This window comes from Quercus suber, unplaced genomic scaffold, assembly GCF_002906115.3.
Source record: "Quercus suber isolate HL8 unplaced genomic scaffold, Cork oak 2.0 scaffold_851, whole genome shotgun sequence".
NCBI lineage: Eukaryota > Viridiplantae > Streptophyta > Magnoliopsida > Fagales > Fagaceae > Quercus > Quercus suber.
The window spans coordinates 187,428-205,520 of record NW_027070281.1 but is presented as its reverse complement, the minus strand read 5'-3'; the positions used below and the strand labels follow the sequence as shown (position 1 = coordinate 205,520).

Here is an 18,093-nt window from a genome sequence, read left to right as displayed (position 1 = left end):
ATGGTGTAGCACCCAGTGCAGTACCTAGTGCAGCATCTAGTGCAGCACCTGATTTTGCAGATCCTGAACCTATTGCCCTTCCTTCATTCAATTCAACTCTTAGCACTTTACCTACTGTTTTCCCACTTCCCTTACCTTTAGCTTCTAATCCTACTCTTAGAAGGTCCACTAGATCACATAAACCCCCTCCTTACCTATCTCAGTATGCCTGCAAGTCTATCAACACTAAGCCTCAATCTGGTCTGCCATATGATGTTTCAGCTTATTTAGACTATTCTTACCTTGGCCCTAGCTTCAAATCCTTTGTTATGACAGTTAATTCCACTCCTTTAGACTCTGTCTCCTTCTATCAAGCAGTGCAATATCCTGAATGGAGGGCTGCCATGGACAAGGAAATAAAAACTTTAAAGGTCACTAACACTTGGAGTTTGGTGCCTTTGCCTCCAGGTAAGAGCCCTATAGATTGTAAATTGGTTTATAAGGTTAAATATCTACCTGATGGCTCTATTGAAAGATATAAGGCTAGACTGGTTGCTAAAGGTTTCAGTCTGAGACCTTTTCACCAGTGGCTAAGTCTGTATCAATCCGGATTGTGCTCACCTTAGCTGCTGTGAAAGGGTGGTTTCTCCATCAAATGGATGTTAACAATGCATTCTTACATGGTGATTTAAATAAAGATGTGTACATGTGCCTGCTACTTGGTTTTCACAGCAAAGAGGGGAATGTAGTATGCAAGCTAAACAAGAGTCTTTATGGTCTTAAATAGGCCTCAAGACAATGGTTTGACAAATTTTGTAAAACCATTCTTCAAATGGGATTTGTTTAATCCAAGTTTGATTACTCACTGTTTACTCACACTCAAGGGACTTCTTTTACAGTGCTTTTGGTGTATGTTAATGTCATTTTGCTCACTGGTAACAATCCTGATTGTGTGAATAGTTTGAAGAAGTTGCTAGATGATAGATTTGGCTTGAAAGATTTTGCTCACTACTAGATGCAGGCATCAGCTTGACACAAAGAAAATATGCGCTTGAAATTTTGAAGGATACTGGTTTCCTTGGATCAAAGCCAATTAGATTTCCTATGGAGCAGAATCTAAGGCTTTCAAAATATGAAGGGAAGTTGTTAGCAGACCCTAGAATGTACAGAAGGTTAATTGGGAGACTGCTATACTTAACCTTGACACGACCTGACATCACTTATGCTGTGCATAGGTTGAGTCAGTTTGTCTCAAAATCTAGAGAACCTCATTTACTTGTTGCTCATAGAATCCTTCAGTATATTAAAGGATCACCAAGAAAGGGACTCTTCTTCTCAAGCCCCTTTGATTTACACATTAAATCCTTCTGCGATGTTGATTGGGCTGGATGCCCTGATACAAGGAGGTCACTAACAGGTTATGCAGTGTATTTAGGAAAGTGTTTGATAGCATGGAGATCAAAGAAACAAGGAGTGGTTTCACAATCATCAGTAGAGGCTGAGTATAGGGCAATGGCCAGTGCAGCATGTGAAATTACCTGGGTACTTCAATTACTCAAAGATTTAAAAATTGAGCACCCCAAACCAGTTATGCTCTTCTGTGAAAATTAGGCAGCTTTATATATAGTTGCTAATCCAGTCTTCCATAAGAGGACTAAGCATATTGAGGTAGACTGTCATCTGGTTCGAGACAAAATTCTAGAGGGGATGATTAAAACTTTTCATGTGAATTCAAATGCTCAAGTAGCTGATGTGTTTACCAAAGCTTTAGGCTTTAATTCCTTCAGAAGATTAACACAAAAGTTGGGTTTGCGAGATATTTTCATGCCAAAGCAATTACAAAAGGAGTTGCAGATTGAAACTCATCTTCAAGTCCATGATCTTCCAACTCAGGACTTGAGGAGGAGTATTAAAATTGAAGAAGGTCAACATGGAACAAGCAGAGTAAAGAAGAAAGAAGGAAAGACTAAAAGGGAGTACACGTGTCAGAGAAATAAGAAAAAGCAAATAAAAGTGACAGATGTCAGATAGTAATTGGGTGTATTGATAATTAGTTAGTTAGTTATTTTGGAGGGAAAATTTGTTAGCCTCTGTTTCCGTGTATAAAAGCATAGGTGATAATTATTTGTAATCACTTTTTCCTTTTTCATCAATCTAAGAGTAAATTCAGTTTTCCATTTTCTCTCTTTTACTCTGTTTTCTAATAATGTGTGAAAGGATGAAATGAGTTAGTTAGTTTTGGTTTAGGGGCCAAAAGCCTTTCTGTAACTGTGTATATATATACTGAAATTGCTTTGTAAATTAATTTAGTTTTTTTTTTTTTTTTTTTGAGAATGAAAAAATGGGAGTTTTTATGGTCATATTACACCCCCGCGTAGAGAGCCAGTAGCCTCGGTTAGGGAGTCCGTAGTCGGTACCCGTTCTGTACCGTCTGTGTGGGAGTCACCTCACATTTTGTGAGTACACCTCACCACTAAGTTTACCCACCAACGAAAGCATGCGGGTAGCGGGACTTGAACCTAGGTGTGTTGCACGAAGCATCCGAACCTTACCCACTCAGCTAGGCCCTCGTTGGCTAAATTAATTTAGTTCAATGGTATAATGTTTGTTTTAGTCTACTTAATTTTTTCTAATAAAACTCTTTTAAGTCATAAATATGGGTAGGCTTTCATGATTGACACATAGAAAGACAATGTCCGTGATTTATTCTTAGACAGAAGAAAATATTTATGCCTATGGTTTTCTTGATGATTGAGATATGCAAAGACAATGACCACGATTTATTCTCAGATACCCGAAGGAAATGCACAAAGAAAATGCAGATGTTTGGGTTTCAAATCTTTGGACGTGTGTAATATAGAGGAGTTTTCTTCTGTTTTTTCAGATTGCTGTTAAAATAGTAAATGTATTGTAAATGTCTAATTGATCAAATACCAAAAATGATAAAATTATATATTTGTAAAAAACCAAAGCAAACCAAAGTAAACTCAACACTCATAATCAAAGTCCGGTCTGTTTTTTTTTTTTTTTTTTTTTTTTTTTTTTNTAGAACCAGAATTTTAAAGCATCCTCATGACCCAACAAAAGCAGAATAGAGAAAAATAGTGGAAGTTATTAACTGTTCTATCAATACATCAGGTCCCGTAACTTTTGAACTTAATACAGCATACCTATAATGAAGTATGATATATAGTCACCACTCACAGTTTAACATGTATTGTAAGATATGGAACATATTTGAGCTTAATTGCCTACAAGGTAGATAAATTAAGAACTAGCTCCACAACTCCATTGTGTTACAGCCAATAGAATTAGTCCATGAAAGGGGAGAGGCCAGAGGGGTAAGGGAAGAACAATTTTGATTCTACTCCTGTTATAGAATGTTGTGTGTGAAATATTGGACATAATTCAATTGTCTTATATATTACATAGTAAAACTACAACCCCTTATAACTTATAAGCCTTAAACTCTCAAACTACAGTCTGTCCAATATATTACTTTCATGCACTATTCAAATGATTTTCAACCACTACATCCAAAATTTGATCAAAGGAGTAGTGTGGTTAGCAATGTAGACAGTAACTTTGCTTCCTATGTCATGACTGGGTTATTCAGGCCCAACATGCCGAAGAACCATTTTTGTGAGGCCAATTGTTAATACAAGGAAGTTAACTTGCTCAGGATGAAGCATGAGAGTTTAGAGTTTGATCTTTTGGTTGCCATACGATACAAGCATAAACCATGTTTTTTTTCCCATGTGAATATGTGATATATGTAATTCCTCTCCTTCAGTATTTTATCCATGTGCAGCAGTGTAGTTTGCTGGTGGAATCTGTGTTGCTGATGAAGAGATGAACATTCTGTGTTCATTCTGTCCTTCATACTGATTGTTCTGCAGATCTTTCCCTTTGTGCTGTTGCAAAACAATTAAGCCGCACTTAAATCCAACACAAGTAATACGTTTTCCTAGTTTCTGGGCCAGATTAACTTTTTTTTTTTCGTCAGCAAATTTATTATTATACACCTGTAATTGCATTGCAACTTATAGAATAGAGCCATTGTCAAGATACACCATGTCATAAAGGTGAAGTGGTGCATAAGGATCATTTTTCTCACTAGGAAAGAATTTGAATTTCGTGTATATACCTAGAAATGCATAAAACTAAAAGACTAACGCAGGCAAGTCTGTTTTACATGACAAGGCTACTTGGTCTCCGGAGTAAAATTTCTTTGTTGCGAATACTGATATATAATTGAGAGCTATCTGTAAGTGTTTAAGTACACTATTTTGTAATCCATTATGTAGTTAAGTTATTAATTTTGATTTTAAGAATTCATGTTGGTGGATTGGATTTGTTCTGTGGATGATTCATTGATTCTTGACTTCTTATGACACTCCTAGTTAGATACTTCCCAAGCAGAAATTAAATGGTTGCTCCAATTCATTCAACATGCTTCTATTAAGACTTTTTATCCCAATGCACAGACCCTTTGTTTTCAGGAGAAATTATCTCAATCCACTTCTCCTCTCCTCTCGTTCATTCAAATTTTTTATTTTTTATTATTTTTTTGATAATGGGGAAGGGGGATTTGAATCCTATGTCATAGTTAAGAATGGCATAAAGTTCCAATTTAGCTACATGGATTTTAGGTTCTTCTCTCATTCTTTTATGAGTTTTTCTCATATTGTAGGTTTCAATTAGTTCAGTTGGTAAAATTTGTTATATTTCCTCAAATAAAAAAAAAAAAAAGAGGTTTAAACCCCTACTTACATTAAAAATAAAAAACTAACCGGTGTCTTAGCTTGATGATTAAGAGTAATCATCATAGAATGCGAAAGGTTAAAATTCTATAGTTATCACACCATATCACTATAACAATTATTGGATAAAAATTGCTTAAAAAATTTTTGGTGTTCATACTTCATACGCCACGAGTCCTTGTAAAATGAGCATGCAATTTCTGGAATAATTACTTGCAAGAATATCAAGCTAAAAAAAGGGGGGTTTTGCTTGGGTCCAATGCACAACGACCTAAGTCTCTTCCTAAAAAGAGAAAGCAAGTCATGTATATGACTATTTTCCATTCCTCTATAAACCTTTTTTTAAAAAATATAGTTAGGTCTATCAATGGATTGGATTTTAATCTAAGTGAGTTCAAAATCTATATTTTTTAATAAATTTGGATGTAGAATAAGTATTCTTAACCAAAACTCATCTTTTTCTATTCTTAAATAAATGCACTAAAATGGACCGAATGGATTGAATTAGACTGAGTTGACTAAAATACTATGTTAATGTAGCTCAACAAGAGTGAAATAATAATAAATATAATATTTTAGTAGGCATTATTTTTTTGGTCAGGTTTTAAAACCATGATTAATTTTATTACTAATGATCCTCCCCATATATTAACACGTTTATTATCATTGTCGTTTCTAATCATTTTCTATTTTACTTTTACAAAATATTGTGTAGATGGATTGGAAATTGAAAAGCCTAATAATAGAAGGGATATACAATTAAATTAAATGACATGTACCTCTCTCTTTGATGACAACAGCACCTAAAGAAAGAGAAAGACGGTAGGACAAGTAGGGTGGCGCCGTGGGGACATTGAGGTAAGGGGATTGTTTTTTCCTTTCACCACCGAAATGATAACATGAGAACATGGGGGTTGGGAACCAATATTCGACGAAGTTGTGGGGCTCGCTTGCCGAGGTAAACCATTAAAATTTGGCTTCTAGAATACAATTAAATTTTAGCTACTACTATTCTAGGGTGCTTAGGCTCCGTTTGGTACGCCATTTCAAACAACATTTTTTAGTTTTTAAACAGCATTTTACGCATTTCAACACACTTTTTTACTCACACGTATTTCAAAAAACAATAAACAACAATTTTCAAACTACTCTACCAAACACCTCCTTAGTTTTCAAACAACACAACTTATGATTTTAAATACATATACCAAACACTTCAGTCTTTCATTACAATAAATACGTAGTTGAATTTTTTTGACCGAGTTATTCAAACTTCTTTGATTATCGTTATTGAGTATTTTTAAAATCATAAATTATTTTACAAATTTTTTACTATAACTCTAACGTGACAAATTGTGAGTGATTAACTATTATTTATATATAGACCGGTTATTTTTTCTCTTCCAATCACATTTTGCTACGTCACAATTATAATAAAAAATTATAAAAAATTATGTGACCCTAAACTTTTCTATTATTATTTTGTCGGGTGTATATAGACTCTCGTTCTATATGTCAGGTTATTGTGAAAGAAAAAAGTTTCAAACTCAAATTCGATAAATATCACGAAACTTTAAGAATCAATTCTTCAAACCGTGGAGTGAATGCATGTCTGATCTTAATCCCCCTTCATTAACACCTTCATTATCAAACGTTTCCTGACCGTCCGATTCAGCATCAATCAACACAAAGAGGTGGAGTACAAGTCACGTTTCCAACTCTCGAAGTTTGTAGATACTAGATAGTAGTAATAATAAATAAATAAATAAAGAGAAGAGGAAAAGGAAAGGTTTTTGAAGACTATAGGAGACAAGGGAAGAGAAAGAGTAGTTTGTTTTTGTGCATGCATTTGCATTTGATATTGATAGGGACAGCCCCCATTTGCATCTACAGCTGTCTCCCTTTACAACCCCTCCTATTTTTGGACTCTCATCAATGCTAGAGTTAAACAGTCCTACTCCTATGCTATTTGCCTAGGTGCCACGTCTTTCGACTCTTTCCCTTCCCTTCCCTTCCCATACTTTCCTCAATCTTCCTTGGGAACCTATAACTCCTACTCCATCAATTTCTATCTTTTTGGTCTCTCAAATTTCAAAATTGTTAGTGAATTTTTTTTTTTTACTATAACGATGAAAGGAAATGTTAATAGATTGATTTTTAAAAAATTTTATAATATAAAAAGGTCTTATTAATAAATATTTTTAAGATAATTATTAATAAATTATAATAATTTTAATTTTAACACTATTTTCATGAAAAATATAAAAAATTGTTAACAACATATATTGTTTTATTATTTTTCTAATTTAATATTTCTAAAGATAATACCTAAACTAATATTCTAAAATTTTCAGTTAACATTTCTTTAAAAAAATTAATTATATATATATTTTTATAAAAATGATATTAATTTTTTTAACTAACTCATTAATTAATGCTTTAGGAGCATTTATTAACTAAACCTAATTATTAATGATTAATATTCTAAAATTTTCAGTTAACATTTCTTTAAAAAAATTAATTATATATATATATTTTTATAAAAATGATATTAATTTTTTTAACTAACTCATTAATTAATGCTTTAGGAGCATTTATTAACTAAACCTAATTATTAATGAGCAATTAATAGAGGAGCACACTTTCCCTACATTTTCTATATTTCATATGGTAAAGTCAACTTAGGTTCTTATTTTGAAATGAACAGTTACTATTGTAATGGAAAGTGGTAACATCAACTTGATGTTGGTCAGTTGGTGAAGGAATGTCATGTAGTGAACGCTAAGATCTTTTAATGGAATGAAGACGGTGGAGTGATGTTGACTCGATATTGTATAAATCTAGATTATCAAAAAAAAAAAAAATTGTGTAAATCTTTTTTCTTTTTTTCATTTGCAATGATTTCCAGCAATATTTCCTAAATAATTAACATTAAATTTTAAAAAATAGAAAATCCTTAAAAAAAGAAAAAATAAAAAAAAGAGTCAATTTGGTGAAGATGTCGGTTACTCAAAGCGTGCCAATAGTTTTTTGACTGTGAAGATAGAAAGCGTGCCAATAGTTATTATTAACTTTTTGGCCATAAAAAATTGTTACTTACGCTTCTATGTCATTATATTTGCCTTTTTGATATGTAAAAGTATTCTATGTTCTATATTTGCCTTTTTTTTTTCTTCAGAGGAAATTAAGCTTACTCTAGAAGGAAATGTCGGTGAATCCAACCCACACTCACTCATTTTCGAAAGAGAGATTGATGTACAGTTTAAACCAAAAATGTCTTTGGCACATGCATAAGTTTGTAACATTGATTGATGGGCTTAAGTACCAGTCTAGTTCCCAACAACATTTCCATGCAGTGGGTTCCATGTACTTTTGGAGTCTAAATATTACGAGAGGTCCATTTCATGTACAATGCACATAGAAGATATTGCTTCTATCCTTCTCAAAAAAAAAAGATATTGCTTCTATAGCTTTGGGAATATATGAGTCTTCCCCTTTATATAAGGATGGACTCTATAAAAAGGACAAAACTTAATTACAGTATTTTAGGTAATTTTTCTTAGGTTCTTTTCTTGAGATTCAGCTGTGTGACTACTTAACTAAAAAATACACTTCCATCTCATGAAAAAAATTCATATGACAGAATCTTAAAAGGAGAACATAAGAAATAACCAAGGGAGTCAATACCGTACCAGAGACTATACCGATTTGCCCAGCGGTACGGTATATTTCAGATACCGGTCAATACCGGTGTACCGTTTCGGGTTTACCTCTATTTTTTATATTTTTAAATAAATAAATATATATATGTATGTGTGTGTGTATATATTATAATAAATATAAAAGTTTACCATAAAATATTTCCTCAATTCAAAACTAATTATTCATAATTTTAAACTTTAGTATCAATCAAAAGAAAAAAAAAAAACACACAATATAAAAAATAGAAAGCTTAAAAGTTACCATTGCATACTAAGAAAACAAATAATACTAATAAGTTAATGCAAATAAGTTATCATTTTACCCTAACAAAAATTCAAAAATTACAAAACTTAAAAATAAAAAAAATAAAAAAAAACTTTTTTCTGTACCGGCCGGTACGCCCGGTATTGCCCGAAATTGGCCGGTATGGCCGGTACGGCCGGTATTTAAACCGATACGAAACGTTAATATTTCGATACTGGTATGCAACCGGTACGGTACGTACCGGCCGGTACGGACGGTACCGGTACGATATCGACTTCCTTGAAAATAACACCTAAGTACTATATTTAAATCTTGCCCCTATAAGAAATATGATATATTTTTTGCTCTTTGTAATACAAGATTAAAAAAAAAAATGCACACAATATATGAAAGATATTTTTCTATGATGTCTAAATAAGCAATATGGAGATTTTGATCATAGGCAAGATAGAGTTCATTCTCACCTATAGAATAATATGCAATCTGTTATCAGGCAAATTCTATAAAAATCTTGCAAGAATGATCAACGGTTATTGGCAGTGTAAGGGATTTAAAAGAGAATAAAATTCACTGGTTAAGCTGACCAAACTGTGCATGTCAGAGGATTCAAAAGTATGGGTTCCAAGATATTCGGAGTTTTAATTTGACAATGCTAGTAAAGTAAGGATGATGGGTCTTGAGTGATGTTGAGTGAGGTCTTGAGTGATCTTGATACTTACTATTTGATCAATTTTCCCCTCTCATTAAGTAGCTATTATGTTATGTGTCAAATATTCTATAAGCTTGGTGGCGATCTTAGGCAACTCACAATCTCACCATTTATGGAAGCAACTTTGGAAACTTTGACCACCCAACAAAATAAATTAAGGTATTCCTGCTATGTGATAGAAAGTTTTATTCAATTCTTGATTCTTAATTATAGAAATTGTGTATCATTGCATAACTCTGTTTAAAGCCACGACAATTGCATAATTCTTGCTTAGGTTGTACAAACCATGGTTTTAAAAACCAAATCAGACAAGCCAATTCAATTGAGAATTGAACCCTAATCCGGTTCAATAAATTCTGTAAAAATATAGTCAATTCAACCGATAATCAAAACCTTTTTTTGGTTCTTTGATTAGTCCGATTTTAAAAACCATGATAGGAAAAATGTAGTTTTTTTTTTTTTTTAAATAAAATATTTTGTCAATTTTAATAAAAAAAAAAAAAAAGGTTTGCAAACACATCTAAATGCTGTGAAAAAACTTTAAAAAAAAATTACCAATTTTAATTCATTTAACGTGAATATTAAGATTATCAAGTTGAATTAAAGAATGTTAACTAAACTTAAGCCACCTTAATAAAGTAAGATTATTGTAGGTGGGTGGAATGGAGAATGAAAACCTAAGCGAAAATTTTGATCAACTCAGAGTTCAAACATTCAATAACTCACTAGTCACTAGTTGGGGAGGGGAGGGTTTATAAAGAGGAAACGACCTACTTATTAGACCAAAAGAACAACCTGTGGGTTGTTGCAGGCACTTCAACAAGCAAGAAAGTGAGAAAGAACACAAAATATGCTCCAATTATAATAATATTGTATGAAGCAATATGCGAGATCTATGGCCCCAAGTCTTGGAATTTCTTTAACTCATTTTGTACCACATAGTATTAGAAATTACTAATTATAACACTCAGTCTATTGGCTCAACATATAATTATGAAATCTTTATGATTATATATATTATATATATATAAAATTGTTAGTTAGAATTCTTTAAATATTCAAGACACTTGCCAAGGGAAAACTAATCCAAAAAATGAATTCTTTAAAATACATAATTTTGTATAATATGAGACAAGGTAATGTCGCAGTCATAAGATTTGGAGATATTAGTTGAGAATATATATATATATATATATTTTTGGGTGAAAAGATGCTACTTAGATTTGACAAGTAGGTAAGAGATTAGAGCATTGTATAATTTTTTTTTGGTTTATTTTAACGTAAGAACTTATGTTTTTTATTGTACCACTCACTTTTTAAAATACCCCGCATCAAATTATTTATTTTACACTACATTTCATTAAAAATATCAATATTTATTTGATTTTTAAAAAATTATTTCTATTTCTTTACACACAATAACCATTATTTCATTCATTTTCATCTTAGATATGAAAGAAAAAAATAAAAAGTAAAATGCAAATGAATTGTATTAGTGTAAAGTTAATAATCACTTTTGCAAACTTGTAATTACACAATCATACATAGACTAATATAGGTCATTTTGAGAAAAAACTGTATAAATTTTTCACTTATTTTATTATTATTATTATACACCCCTTATATATGAGTGCTCTTATATGATTTTTTATTTTCTTATTTCTTAAGAATTCGTTAATAATTTTATTTAGTAATATTATTTATATTTTTAAAATATATATAAATAAAATTATATAAAAATATGTGTAATATTATTTAAATATTAAAAATTATGATACGCACAGGGCATTAAAGAGGCCGTTTGGACTCAGCGTTTTGCTGATCCACGTTTCACGTTTTGCCCTTTTTTTTTTTTTTTTTTTTTTTTCCGGAAAAGTGAACAGTAAAATCACNTCTTGAGTGATCTTGATACTTACTATTGAAATGGGTCTCTCATTGATCAATTTTCCCCTCTCATTAAGTAGCTATTATGTTATGTGTCAAATATTCTATAAGCTTGTGGGGCGATCTTAGGCAACTCACAATCTCACCATTTATGGAAGCAACTTTGGAAACTTTGACCACCCAACAAAATAAATTAAGGTATTCCTGCTATGTGATAGAAAGTTTTATTCAATTCTTGATTCTTAATTATAGAAATTGTGTATCATTGCATAACTCTGTTTAAAGCCACGACAATTGCATAATTCTTGCTTAGGTTGTACAAACCATGGTTTTAAAAACCAAATCAGACAAGCCAATTCAATTGAGAATTGAACCCTAATCCGGTTCAATAAATTCTGTAAAAATATAGTCAATTCAAATTTTTTTCATGATTTTACTGTTCAGGAGACAAAAACACTGTTCATACACTATTTTGACACTGTTCACGCACTAAAAAAATATTAAAAATGGGTCCCACGGTACTATTTACACATTTAAAAATTATTTTGCTACAGTATTTTCAGTTTTCAGTTTTCAGTTTTCAGTTTCAGCAACAATAAGTTCAATCCAAACACACCCAAAACCTCTTGCTGAATGTTAACAAAAACATGCCTTGTCAACCCCTATCAAGGACCGATTTCTCACCCAATAAGATCCAAGAAGCCACCAATAAGTCCATGAGAGAAAGAGAGCATCTAAAAGAAATGTATATTTTATATTTGGACTTTTATTTTAACATTTCCCGATACAACTCCAATCCAAAATCTACAAAAATTGTTATTCTATATAGCCTAGCTCAAAGTTTCATCTCTTTGTCATGCACATAGTCCCCACACCTCATGTCTTGTCTTGTCTTGTCTAAAATCTCATCCAAACACACCAAAACAAATTACCCACACTCTCTATCATAGAGTTTGCTTCACACTTGCCAATCAAAATGCATTTGTCAGAACAGCATGTTTGATTTTGGTATATAAAGTGCCGAAGAGAGAGTGGTATATATGGGTGTAGTATAATCCACGAGACAATTAGTTAGTGCATCACGTCTACGGCCCAGTGGGTCCATTCGGTGAGTTTTTCGAGGCACAAAAGGGTTTTGAGTTTTGACGGTGCTATTGTAAAGAGGAAAGTACACCGTTTTGAAACTCTACCAATTAAGTGCCCCACTACTAATATACTATAAAGAATATCTTTCTTATTTCGTGACTATTATTTATTATATATTGGTGAAAATAAATATCTTTTTTCCAGAGGATATGAATCTATGATATGTAGATACATACGCATAAAACTTAAAAGTTAATGGTAAACATCTTTCAATAAAAATAAAAAAACATAAAAGATATTAAAGGTGTCATTTTGATTATCTATATTTCATAATAAATTTCGGTTAATATATATCTTAATCATTTATTTTAAGAAATTTTTTTATGAAAAATTAAAAAAAATTAGTTATTTTTTTAATTTTTTCATAAAAAAGTCATGAAATAGTTTATATATTCGCTAAGGACATAATTAATCTATGTAAAACCCTTCATTATAAAACATTTTGAAAAATTTAGGAGTAATGGCTTTATATTCTACTCCTTTTACTACAAAAACAAATTATCTATAAATAGATTAGTGACAACTCATATCTTATTTATTTTACAAAAAAAAAAAGCTCAAATTGTTTCATTGAGTAGCAGTAAACAAACCCCCCCACNGTCTAGAAATATCTAAAACCATAGTAAGTAGATCACATATATTATTTATCAAATACCCCATATTTCATGTGCTTTAAATTTATTGTATGAGTACATGTAACATACCGTTTATTATAAATTTATTACATAAGAAATAGTACACCTAACCCAAAAGAAAAAAAGAAATCATTAAAGAAGCTTTAGTCCATGTGTTTGCGTAGAAACTATTGACATTCTTAATCATGCCCATAGAAAAAGAAGGCGGAAATGCGGAAAAAAAAAAAAAAAAGAAAAAAAAAGAAGAAGAAGGCAACTGTGGATGCATTCAAACCTGACTATATTACATCTTTGGACTCGGCTTAATCAGTAAAGAGAAGTGTTCAGATTTGGTTTAAGCCTGAGTCACCCATTGACCACTTGTTTGCAATGGCAGTCCTGTTGTATTTTCCAAAGGAAAATTAAATTCAATCCATGAAGTGCTTTAAGTTTAATTAAGAAATTTAATATACTATGTCTAAATTATTGTATTTAAGCCTACAGATGCTCTCGTTGTATTCACTCTAAGAATAACTGCTCTTTTTCTCAAAAAAGAAAAAAAAAAAAGGATAACTGCTCTTATTATCAAAGTGAAGAAGACAATAATCAGTATTTAGTGTAGGTAAGATTCGAATTTTGAATTTTAAATCTTTTAACAACAAGAAATTTTATTAATTGAGCTAATTAAAATTAGCAAAAAATACTTTATCTTTATTAACTTATTGACAAATCCATATAGCACAAAATTGCAACGAAGTTGAGATCTTTGAGGGGTGACTGGCAGTTGGGTAATTAACTAAAGTAGCTGATTATTCATATGGAGCTCAAGTCTCAAGCTTGGATCATTAATTTAGAGTAGTTGGGTAACGTTTTGTTTGTATTTTTTTGAAATACATGTAAGTAAAAAAGTATATAAAAATATATGTAATTTTATTTAAAAACTTAAAACGTGTTGTTAAACCATCCTACCAAAACGGGGCCTTAAGAGTTTGTTTCTTTTAAAAATAATTTACTTGAGCTCAACTCATTAACTAAAAAACTAAGCTCAATTTGTTAAGCAAAACAAATGTAAACAAACTACATTGTAAACTTAAACCAAAACCTTTCCAAAAAAAGATCTCTAGCCTGTCTAGGTAACAATAGGGGTGGCTGTTATAAAGAAGGGGTGTGGGGGTGCCCTAATAATACTATTGATCATTGCCCAATATAATAATATTTTATATAAGATGGGGCAAGTGGAAGATTTTTAGTACCGGTTTTAACTTTATATGCATAAAACTATGGCTACCATAATGTTAATGAGAGAGAGAGATAAAGACTTCTCTTTTCTACTTTGTCTACTAGCTAGTATGGTGCGAATGTTGGAAGCATGGAGGCACAACAAAGGCCGAGGATGGAGGCAACCCATTACTCGATCATAAAATTTCACATCTACTCTACCCCACAATACCACTTCAAAAAGAAAGAATCGTACCAGATTTGCATTAAAGAGTTTGAGAGGCATAAGAAAATCCCATAAGCATAAAGCTTTTCTCTTTTGCAGAAACATAAAAAAAGTTGGTCTAGTACTACCCTAGAAGAGAGTTTGTGTGTGGTGAGTGAGTGAGTGAGTGAGAGAGTAAAGGAAAGTTGTGGTTTTTCTATTTGAGGAAAGTGGTTTTTAATATTATGATTAGGATGGATAGCTTAGACTTTGTAAACAAGGAAGCCAAAAGAGAGAGTAGCAGTGTGAAACTGCAAAGCAGTAATATTGAGGAGTCATTTACTAACAAGGTGATTATGTTTCATCATGGAAATCACCACCGTCCATTTTCGTCGTCATCATCACCATCACCATCACCATCATATGAGGTAAAGGTTGGAGATGGTGGTGATGGTCCCACACGTAAGAATACGTCTATAATAAGTAATGATACATACGATGTTGTTGTTGGGGGTTCTGGTTCTGCTGTTGCTGCTACACAACAACATACTAGTGGTGGTGCAGGTGTAAGAACAGTGCAGCCTTTTGACACTGCTACAACTCCTCACACCGCCTCCAAATCCCCAGGTTTTTGTATATTCGTGTTTTTTTGCTTTTCCTTTCTCAAGTCAATGCAAAGTTCAAATTTTTTTTTTACCTTCTTGCTGATATTCATTAATTAAAGAGAGAGAGAGAGAGAGAGAGAGAAAGTAAAGGCGGTTTTGTCTGAGGAAGGCATTGAAGATATGTGTGTGTTTTTGTGTGTGTAGCAGTGAGGATGGCAGCATCTTTGGGGTTTCCTTTTACAAGTGCACAGTGGAGAGAGCTTGAAAGACAAGCTATGATATACAAGTACATGATGGCTTCTGCTCCTATTCCTCCTGAGCTACTCATTCCCACTTGCAGAAACACTTCTGACCCAGCTGCTTCCCACTCTCACTGTAATTACCCTTGTTCTCTTCTCTGGTTTTTTCCGCTTTTCTTCTTTATTTTCTGCTTATTTTCATGATGGACTGCCCCCCTCTTGACTGATCTGATGTGGGTCTTCTCTCTCTCTCTCTCTTCCCCAACAAGACAAGCGCGCGCGCGCACACACAAACACAAACACATACCACCTCATACAGTACCTCTTCTCTTTTCCTCTTTTGGGTCTCTTGTACCTATCTTTTGGTGATGGGTTGTTTAATTTAATTGCTGTTTGATATGTGTGTTTATTATATGTACTTCTCTCACACAAGAGCATAGTTTTGCTCTTCACTTCAATATTTCTGTTGTCTTTCATAAATGCTTGTTTTTCTTTTTGGGCTGTTTGAACTTGGATGTGGGTTTCTTAATTTTTTTCCTCAGTGTGATTGAATGTCTGTGTTAAAGTTTGAGCCTTTTGTTTTTCAATTCACTAATTCCTACAATCTTTTAGTGATGGGTTGATTTTTTTTTTTTTTTTTTCTAGCTAATGTGCCCAGGTTTAAGTTTAACTTTGCGTCTCTTTAGTCTCTATCATATCTTTGAAATTTTACAATCTTTAACTTGTGGCTTAATGTTTTGGTGGGCAGTGGGTGGTAGTGGTTTTAATCTGAGGCTGTCGAACAGTACAGATCCAGAGCCAGGTAGGTGCAAGAGAACAGATGGGAAGAAATGGAGGTGCTCTAGAGATGTGGCACCTGATCACAAGTACTGTGAGCGTCACTTACATAGAGGCCGTCCCCGTTCAAGAAAGCCTGTGGAAATTCATACCAAAAATGAAAACATCGTCAACAACAACAACAGCAGCAACAACAACAACAACAACATAATCAAGAGGACACGCCGTGAAGATTATCATGTTCTTCCTACTACTTCTCCTGTTACTGTGGCTTATCCTAACCCCACAATCAACACCAATGGCTTTCCATCTCAGTTTCTTGGACCTGCTCAGCCGTACCATCAGCCCACTGTTGCATCACACAAGGAACCTTGGTGGGTAATTTTTTTTTTTGGTTCTTAAATTGGGGTTTCTTATTAGTATTTATCATTTTTTGATTTTATGATTCTGGTTAGTTGGTGGGAAAGTTGGGAAAGAAAAGAGGGAAGAGAAAAATTTAAGCTTTAGTAAGTTTTGTTGTTTTGAATCCCAGAAATTGAGAAGTTCAAGTTGTAGCATGATGATTGTGTTAGGCTTGGGTTGTTTGATCTTCTTGGTTATTTTAAAAAAATGAGACATTTAGTTGGGAGATATGTTCAAATTTGAATTGGGCGTTTGATGTAATTAGTGTTTTCAATTTTTATAGGTGCTTGGACTGGATGGTGAAAGGAGCACATGTTCCCACGGCTACCTATGACCAACAATGGTACCCTATGATGGAAACGAAAATGGGATTCACCTCTGGGAATTCTTTCTCTAGCACCAATGCTCCTGTCTTCAAACAAAGATATGCAGAGGGGCCTTTGAATCTGAATTTATATGAATGTTTCAGAAACTATGAAGATTCACGCAACAAAGATTGCGCTTTGTCATTTAATTCAGATATGGTTTCTACACAAAAGCCTGACACAGGAACTACAAGGGGTTTCATTGATGCATGGTCTAATTCAATGACACAGGAAAACATAGCCAACTCTAGTACCATGTGCTCTGTCTCACCAAATGGGAGGGTCTCACCGTCTTCACTCACTCTATCAGTGGGTGGTGGTAACTCCATTGGTGAAGAAATGGGTAAATTCCCAATGGGGTTAGGCCTATTTGGAAGGGATCAAAGCAATGACAATGGTACCAAATCTCATCTCACAAACTGGCTCACCCCTGCTTCTTCAGTTGCTTCAACACTAGGTGGACCATTAGCTGAGGTTCTAAGGCCAAGCATAGCTGGGGCAGCATCGAATTCCTCGTCTCCAATTGCCGGAAATGGTGATTTGGGTAGTTCTCCGGTGACTATGGTCTCATCGCCATCTGGGGTTCTTCAGAGAACACTTCCTTCATTATCTGATAGTAGCGGTAATAGCAGCAGCTTAACCATTGGGAGTTCAGCTGTCAATCCGGAAATGGCTTTGCTCTGGTTGAATTAGAGTGAATTAGGACCATGATCTTCTTGAATCAACATGATGAATTATAGAGTTAATTTGTTCTTTCATTTTGTGATAGGTTCCTTTCATTATGATCATCTTAGTTTTGCATAATTTTTTAGTTGTGCATTTTCGACTGGGAATAGCTTTTTGGCGATTTTCAAAAATTCTCTGCAACTGTAAGGTCTAATGAAAGAATATTTGTTTTGGAGTTGTGGTTAGTTGTGTTGACTGACTGTTGACCATGGATTGTTATCTAAATTTTACAGCTTTTTGTGGTGTTCTTTTGTTACTCTCTCAGTAACCCTTAAGTCAGAGATCACAATCCAGCTCATGGTTCTACCGAGTACCAATGGAGCTGGCATGTGCGTGGCTTCTCCTTCTGTCAGTAAAAACTAAAAATATCTATCTTTGACGTTTGTCAACAGCTCTCTCTCTCTCTGTCTCTTTGGCCCACGCGCACGTCATTATTAGTCACAGCTCTGAAATTGTTTCTACTGCTTTTGCTTACAAAAGATGCAGATTATTTTT

General features: G+C 33.2%; 1 protein-coding gene across 2 annotated transcripts; it reads left to right on the top strand.

The window, feature by feature from the left end:
* The first annotated feature begins 14,358 nt into the window (after positions 1-14,358).
* LOC112008680 (growth-regulating factor 7) lies at positions 14,359-17,807 on the top strand. Of its 2 annotated transcripts, none has more exons than XM_024041013.2 (4): positions 14,359-15,111; positions 15,297-15,464; positions 16,077-16,479; positions 16,791-17,807. In XM_024041013.2, exons 1-4 carry the CDS (start codon positions 14,730-14,732, stop codon positions 17,563-17,565), a joined length of 1,728 nt encoding a protein of 575 aa, XP_023896781.2. In that variant the 5' UTR covers positions 14,359-14,729; the 3' UTR covers positions 17,566-17,807. The 2 variants fall into 2 exon arrangements, with proteins under 2 accessions (XP_023896781.2, XP_023896780.2); XM_024041012.2 differs by having other exon boundaries at positions 15,294-15,464.
* Positions 17,808-18,093: the final 286 nt, after the last annotated feature.